General features: G+C 41.4%; 1 protein-coding gene across 1 annotated transcript in view; it reads left to right on the top strand.

Moving 5' to 3' along the window:
- Nucleotides 1–389: 389 nt before the first annotated feature.
- Nucleotides 390–8,379, top strand: part of LOC138634030 (calcium-activated potassium channel subunit beta-4-like) — a 21,000-nt gene continuing 13,010 nt past the window's right edge. Inside the window, exons 1-2 of the mRNA XM_069720622.1 lie at nt 390–728; nt 5,563–5,733. Coding sequence (XP_069576723.1) covers nt 564–728; nt 5,563–5,733 — 336 coding nt within the window. The 5' untranslated portion in view covers nt 390–563. The remainder of the gene's footprint in view (nt 729–5,562; nt 5,734–8,379) is intronic.

Below are 8,379 nucleotides of genomic sequence, written 5' to 3'. Positions count from 1 at the left end.
AACAAAGTTTACTCACCAAGTTAATATGTCATGCTGTGAACTTAATCGATTCAACTGTGGACTCTTGACAGGTATTTAGTTTAATTGTATTATTCATTATTTTATTATTGAATTTTTCCCACTGAGGCCAGAAATAACAAATCAAAATCAGACGACAGATAAAAACAACAATAAAATGCGCTATTAATCGTTGCCTCGTGTAGTCTTGACTTTAATTAATTCATGTATATTGATTGTAAGTGTCCACATACTTTTGGCCGTGAAGATAACGCCAGCAGTCTAATTTAGGGTGAAGTGAGCCTTTAACAGAAAGTTCCGGGTTGAGTTTTATGCATCGCGATAAAAGGAAATGAAAATAGAAATAGAAGAGAGTAGAATCAGCAGAGAGAGAAAGAGAGACGTGGAAGATAAATGAAGCCGGAGGGAGAACACGCACATTCACAGTTTCAGCAGCAGGCGAGCAGCGCCTCCTCCTCTTCCTCCTCCTCCTTCATCATCCTCCATCCTCCTCCTCCGGTCCCCCTCTCCATGTCGGCGGAGGTCTCTCCGCGGGGCTTGCTGCCATGGCGAAGATCCGGGTGTCGTACGAGTACTCCGAGGCCGAGGACAAGAGCATCCGGCTGGGCTTGTTCCTGATCGCCTGCGGGATCCTCAGCCTCTTCATCCTCGGCTTCTGCTGGCTCAGTCCGACGCTGCAGAGCCTCCAGAGCAAGCCGGCCAACTGCACGGTGAGCCGGGCTGACGGGCTGCGACCTGCCGCCGCCGGGGTCCGGGGAGGTCCGGGGAGGTCCGGGTGTAGTACGTGCAGTATTACCAGTAGTACTAGTAGTGGTAGTTATAGTCGGGTTTATAGTTGTAGTCGTGAAGTTTTCATATTTTAGCGTCATATTTAACCTTTAATTCAGAGTAACTTCTTCCAGTTTTTTGTGTTTGTGTTCTTAATACTAGTAGTTTTTTTTTAAGTTTTTTTTTTTTTTTTATCAGGATTACTTCTAGTATTAGTTATAATGTTAATGCGTTAAATATTTTAGAGTACTAGTTGTAGCCCGGGCAAAGAAAAAAAAGTATTATCAGCTACATTTATCAGAAATTGGAGCAGAAAATGTATTTTATAAATTAGAAATGTAGCTACTAATGAAAAACTACTACCTTTGTACTGCATTGTACAAGAAGTACACCCAGTACCAGGTTTTCTGTATATAATATACCACCTAAAATATTAATATTTCAATATGCAGCCTGTTTATTGTGAGAACACTTATACAGCCAAGTGCATTTTTTTGTATTTCAAAACCTCTTTACTTTGTGTTATCGTGTACAGTAATAGTATAAGTACACAGCATTAAGTACATTATGATGTTAAAATAGCACTTTAATTACTTATGGAAATATTCTATATTTACATGAGTGAACTGAGCTTCAGTGTACTTTTTCACCCTGCATCTGTGTACTGTTATAAAATATGAAAGCAGTACTGTGTTGGTGCTGGGACCTATTAGTAATATTTACTGTATTAATAAGTCTATTAGTGAAACTAGTGGTTGGTTGGTGTAATATTAGAATACAGTTTATAGTATTTTTGTTTATCAATATTAAAACTTTTACATCAGTTTTACCATTAAGAGGTCTGAAACCAGCAATTTATGGGAATTTTAACCAGACATGTACACTAGAAGTTTTGATTAATCAACAGATAATCAATAATAATCTTCTTAATTTCTTAATTCATCATGCAAAAGTGATGTATTTTCCTTGGTTCTGTAGATTCTAGTAATATTTGCTGTTTTTTCTCCTTCATATAACTCTAAAAATAAAATGTATATTTGCCATTTTATGGACTAAATGATGAATAACTTCATAAAATACACCTGACAGATTAATCCTTAACAAATCAATATAATCCATAGTTTCAGCTTTAGTTGCGAGGCGGGAAGAAGAATCCAATTTTAATGATTTTATCATGTTATTGATCTGTAAAAATGTCAACATGGATCAATTTCCTTGTAAAATATGGAAGTGTTTTTGTATAAATTTGAGCAGTTTGGATTATTTTACTTGTGATTTTACAAACATACATGATCTGTATCATGATCAATATTTAAAACTCCCCTGATTAAGATGATGATTAGAGATTTCAGCCGGGACGTTAAAACAAGTGAAAAATATCGTGTTAATAATTGAAATCAATCCTTCAGGATTTCTGAGATCATCTCTGATCTGATTCAGCCAATCGGGAAGATTAATGTGTTTAATAAATTATATCCGTCCCCAGATTGGCTGTTAGTCTTCATCCTGATGATGTACGGTGAAGGTGATCGATCTGATCTGACGACAGCTGTCAATCATCTGTCAGAAAAGCTGTGTCGCTGGCGGATTTGAAGTTTGTCACTGCAGCTTTTAAGCAACGTGAATCAGTCCAATATTACAAAATATTCTTCAGACATTCAGGCTCCTGCAGAGGAAGAACCACCTTTTATTTTGAAGGTCCCTCATTTTACAGCTTTTTTTCCTGGAAACGTTCCCAAAAGTATTTGGTAATTTAACAGCAAATTACAAAAATATATTTCTGAGAAAATCCTCCACAGTTTGGTAGTAATTAAGAGGAAAATGGAAAAGTGCTGCTGTAATTAATAAGTATAACTTCCCTCTGTACTGTGTTACTGGAGGACTCCACTAGAGGGCGCACCAGAGAAACAAGGATATAATTAGAACGTCTGGATTTATCTGATGTAAAAATAAACATGGTGACAGTCGAGCGTGCGTGAACGTAACGGTCTCGAAGTTATTGTCAGTCGTTGTTTTGCGGGTTTGACCGCGTCACACTGCCCCTACAGGTCATCTGTATATTACATCTTTCAGAGGATCTGCACAACCAAACGCTCCAAACAGACACAAGATATGTAGCGTAGTTTATACGAAGTATATCTCCGACCTGAAGCTACTTTTGCGTTGGTGTTTTTTTGTGTTTGTATTTTAGTTTCCTCTCAACAAACGCCATCAAAAACATGTCGAGAAAACAGAAGCAGCCAATCACAGTTCTTGTAGTTCCCGTGTGGTATTTTATGTCGACGCTAGGACCGCTAACTCAGTGTTGATTCAGCCGATCCTACGTCGGGTTTATTTACTAACAGAAGCTTTTTCTCGAAGTCTGTTTTTCCCGTCGGCTGAGATGTTGCCTTTTTATTTCAGTGATTCAGACGCCGTCGATCTGATGTTTAGCTCGTTGGCAGCGGTTTGAAAAGCCAATCTTCTTCCTCGCGCGCGTCGGAGCCAAGAAAACGGTGACGGAGAAGATTTGGCAACGAGCCCGAACGAGATGCACACAAAGGTCGTTGGAAACTCTGACATCATCGTGTTTTCTCAGGTCGCTACGGCCTTGGATTTTTTTTTTTTTTTTTTTTAATGTCTTTGGACAATAAATAAAAAAGGATTTTGCAGGTTTGAAATAAATCCAAGTTTTAGACAAATTGAGACGCGTGAAGCTTTTTAAGCGTTCGATTATCGCCGTCAGGAGAGATGTGGAGGATTTAAAGCTCCGCCTTCGATGAAGACCTTTTAGGTCGATCGTCTTTATTTAAGTTTCTGTTTGGTCGCGGCTGTCGTCCTCTTCGCTGAACTGGGAGGAAAACGTGACCTTTAGGTTTTGACAGGAAGTCCGGCGTATCGCTTCGAACACCGTCGAGTCCTTTCTGATTCACTTCTTCATGTCTTTCTTTTGTCCGTCGGTTCCTTCCTGCTGATTAAAACTGTTGCCGCAGCGCTTCGAAGCCGCCGGGAGGTTTTTTTCTATCATCTAAATTACCGCCTCGCTCTTTTACTGCGGATGATGAATTCATGCCAGCCTGATTTATGTGGCTGTTAGCTTATTGCATCATCTTGGAATAATGTCTGCGCATTATGGAGAGTGGAGATCTTTTGTTTTTAGGCATATTTTTGCTTTTGTGCTTAAAAAAAAAATCCAAAGTCGTGTTTCAGCGAGCGAGTCCAGTCTGTCATTCACTAATCACGGCTTCATAAAACATAAATCACAATACTTGGACTTCATTGCGGCTCCGTGATGAAGAAACGTCTCAGTTATCAAATCTGCACAGATTGATTGTGTTTTTGATTTATTGATATTTATGTTCATGCCTGCGGTTGTTTTTTTCAGTCCAGTAATGAACAGAGATAAATGAAAACATATATATCATCATCATCATCATCATCATCATTCTTCATCTGTATCCGAGACATGTAAATAATTCAGGTCATGTTCACGTCAAACGTATTTTCTTCAGTTAATCGGTCGACGTGTTTTTATAACATCTGGAAAACAAAAGTTTTCAGTATGTTGACAGTTGATTCTCTTTTGTCAAGTTTTCTGTTTTCACACTCGACATACGTAGTTTTTAATTATTATATAACACATTTTTTAATTTTAGACAGAAAAGCACAAAAATAGCCTTTTCATTTAAAATGAGCTTGTCAAGCTAACGTTAGCTCTGTGAGCTCGTTGACAACAAAGTCTTCAGTCGGATTATTTCAGGTTTTTCTTGGACTTATTTTTAAAACTATAAAACACAATAAAAGAGATTTGTGATGCGACTCGTCCCGACATGGAATCAAGCCCAAAAGAACGAGGCTAAAGCTAACAGTTAGCTGTTGGACTCGTTAACGAAGTGCAGAAATACTCTTAAATTTGGATTTGTTCAATTTACACAATATTTTCTTGAATGCAACTTTCTGAACTCCAACGTTAAAGTAAATTACAAAAGTATAAAAGGAAGCTAAAGTAAAGATGTTGTAATGTGGTGCTAGCCGAAGTCCACCAAACACGAGTTATTTCAGCTGCTGTTTCCTGATCTGCCTGTCAATCATCTTTTGGGACTGATTGACACTTCTATTTTTGAGCCACACGAGCAAAAAACAAACCAAAATCTCCTTCACCTGGTTTCATGTAGTTTCTAGTCGTTGTTGTCGCTGCGTTTCCTTTAAACTCCGTCATATTTTCTATCGTAGTGACTCGTAGTTTTACCAGTAAAGATGGTGACGGACTAATCGATGGCTCCTCCCCCTCCTCCCCCTCTTCCTCCTCCTCCCTCTCTTCCCCCTCCTCCCCCTCCTCCTCCCCCTCATCCCCCTCCTCCTCCTCCCCCTCCCCCTCCTCCTCCTCCCCCTCCTCCCCCTCTTCCCCCTCTTCCTCCCCCTCCTCCTCCTCCCCCTCCTTCCCCTCCCCCTCCTCCCCCTCATCCCCCCTCCTCCTCCTCCCCCTCCTCCCCATCCTCCTCCTCCTCCCCCTCCTCCCCCTCCCCCTCCTCCCCCTCCTCCCCCCTCTTCCCCCTCTTCCTCCCCCTCCTCCTCCTCATCCCCCCTCCTCCCCCTCCTCCCCCTCATCCCCCCTCCTCCCCTCCCCCTCCTCCTCCTCCTCCTCCTCCCCCTCCTCCTTCCCCTCCCCCTCCTCCTCCTCCTCCTCCTCCCCCTCCTCCTCCCCCTCTTCCCCCTCTTCCTCCCCCTCCTCCTCCTCCTCCTCCCCCTCTTCCCCCTCTTCCTCCCCCCTCCTCCTCCCCCCTCCTCCTCCTCCAGGTGGTGTCGGTGTTGCGTCCGGAGGAGATGTTCGAGTGCGTGTTCACGTGCGGGGCGGACTGTAAGGGAACGTCTCTTTATCCGTGCCTGCAGATCTTCGTCAACAACTCGGAGTCCAACTCGGTGGCGTTGCTGCACTTCGACGAGCAGCAGCTGGTCCTGAACCCGAAGGTACCGACGACGAACGCAGTTAGTTCAGTCTGCATTCACACTGAAATATGGAAGTACAGTAACACGTAGGAAACTACAGCTTCTCGGTGTGAACGAAGGACCGTTTAACAAACAGCTGCTTGTTCCAGCTCCTGCAGCTCCTCCGGTTTGTGGACGCGGTGTTCGGACCTCTGAGTTCAATCCTGCTGATGTTGGATGTTTTCGTTTTTTTCAGATGAACTGCAGCTCGACGGTTTCACCAAACGTCGCTGTATTTTTCCCTGATCTCATAGTTAGAGCGTTTCCCACGTCGCCGTTTCTTTAGATTTCCGACATTTCTCACCATAAATAAAGTTTCCTTTTCAAACTAAATTGTGAATAATGAATCATAAAATGTTCATATTTGGTTTTCTGATTATTCACGAATCACATTTTATTCTTTGAAGTGAGCGAAAGGAAGAAAAACCAAACAAACAAGGATATAAACCAGTTAATCATCAGCATATGCTCGTATACGTTTTATTTTACAGATGTTATATGAACCTTCAGACCCGTCCCATGCCGTCATTTTGTTTCTGGACGTTTCTGACGTGTTGAATGTTGCTCTGAATCTTCGTAGTTCGTGCAAACATCTGCAAACTTCACAGATTCTGCTTTTTAAAATTTGTCTTCACTAAACAATATTTTGCTGCGCAGCTGAACTCTGAGCTGCTGGTTCACGTAACGTAAGTTTAGGAGGCGAAAAGTTCATTGAGTTTAATTACCGAAGTAATCAGCTGCAAGAAATTGTGAATTTTTTTGGTATAATTGTGAATTTTTTACCTCTTTTAAAAACTCCTGAATCTGTTTTTCAAACTGAACTTCATGGATTTGTATTTCATCCTCTCGTCTTGTTCTTGTGTCTAAATGAGATAAATCCTCCATCGCAGAAAGACTGAACGGCCACGTTCAGCTGTCCACATACTTTTGGCCATGTAGCTGAGATAATAATAATAATCCGACTGAAGGGAGGCTAAAAAAAACCAACATAAAAACACCGATGGAGATAAACCCAGAGGTCTACTCCTCTTCTTCATCTTCTTTAGTGCACGTCTGGGTTGTCGCTACAGCAACAGAGTAAATATAGAGGGGAGAGACGATGCATCACTGATGCCGCTCAGTCGCCATGGCGACTGATGATGTGGGGACACAGAGAGAGAGAGAGAGAGAGAGAGAGACGAGTCACGCCTCATTCAGAAATCCTTTAATGTCGAACGGGGAGGAGGCTGAAAATGAGAGAGGACGGCTGTCACACCGTCTCACTCATCGGCTCGCTGACCTTTTATATACTACTAATACTAATACTAATACTTATGCCCCGCCCCCTTTTCAGGCCTGAATTTTAAAACATGAAGACCTCACTAAGATTTTGGCAAAAGGACAAAAATCAGAGCATCTGATGGTCAGAGGTGTGATCAGGTCCTGTCAGATACATAAATATAAATAAAGATATGTGGAAATGTTAATCTGAATCTGACTTAGAAACGTGTTCATATGTATAATAATAATAATAATAATAAGTATACAATAAAAAACAGATTTATTGAACTTTAATTTAGTTTCTGCTCAGGTGACTACAAACCATATCTTTGACTGGGTTTAGACTGGGTTTAGACTGGGTTTAGACTGGGTTTAGACTGGTTACATACCAGGTTTTCAGCTGATTGTAGACTTGTTTCAGACTGTATATCTCCAGAAACAAAATAAGATGTCGACCACCCAAATTTTTTTGTCAGCGTTCCTTTGAGCTCAAATAAAGATAAAAATAAAATACTTCACGACACATATTCGTTGTTCACCTCATTAAATTACTGTAACTATTTTCTAACTGTAATAATTCAGTATTTATCTGAAAGCTCTGACTTGGAGATAAATATTGAAGTGTTTTGGTGACGTGAGCTGTAACTGCTCCGTTTAAGATCCAGGAAATGAAAAGGTGTCATTTTCCTTTAAAAGTGGGTTCAGCCTTTGTGACCTTTTTGCCAACAGAACGACAGACAGGAGCTTTAATTGCAGCTGTGACTCAGATGGACGTTGTGGCTGCAGAACAGCTGACTGAGACACATGAAGAGAGACACCGGGAGTTAATTGGTGTTGTGTCTATAGGGGGCCGTTAGTTAGCTTCTAGTTAATGGACCAGATGACTGACGTGACATTCACACCACCAGCAGCTCGACTCTTCGGCAGGTCGACTCTGTTAAAGATAGGAAACTAAAGTCGGGAGGATTTACATCGACCGTTTTTATTCATCACGTAACTTCATACAAAGTAGAAGAGAAAAAACTGAAGTCTATATTTGGTGAGAGTCTGTTTGTACTCAAAGTTCAGGACTTTTCACACCAGAACCAAGTGTTCCCTCTTTAGTGGTTTAGACCCGTAAACTGGTTCAAGACTTCATTTTGAACTGTGTTGGCTTTGTTTTTGGGGACTAGGTTTAGACTGATTTTGGAGCTGGTTTTAAACTGGGTTTGAAGCATCTCTGAGAACTTTCCTTGGTTCCTCTGACGTTGCGTTCAGGACTCGGCGGGCTTCAGACATTCGTCTTGAGGTTTTAGATTTCTCTCAATGATTCGGTCAGATTTTCCTCCTCAGGGACAGAAAACAGTTGTTGGGCCTCTTTTGACCTCC

The sequence above is a fragment of the Brachyistius frenatus genome, unplaced genomic scaffold, assembly GCF_029030835.1.
Source record: "Brachyistius frenatus isolate BFR_SWC_R1_liver_20210118 unplaced genomic scaffold, ASM2903083v1 Contig_244, whole genome shotgun sequence".
Taxonomy (NCBI): domain Eukaryota; kingdom Metazoa; phylum Chordata; class Actinopteri; family Embiotocidae; genus Brachyistius; species Brachyistius frenatus.
The sequence above is the reverse complement of the archived record's forward strand: the minus strand, read 5'-3'. Positions and strand labels throughout refer to the sequence as shown.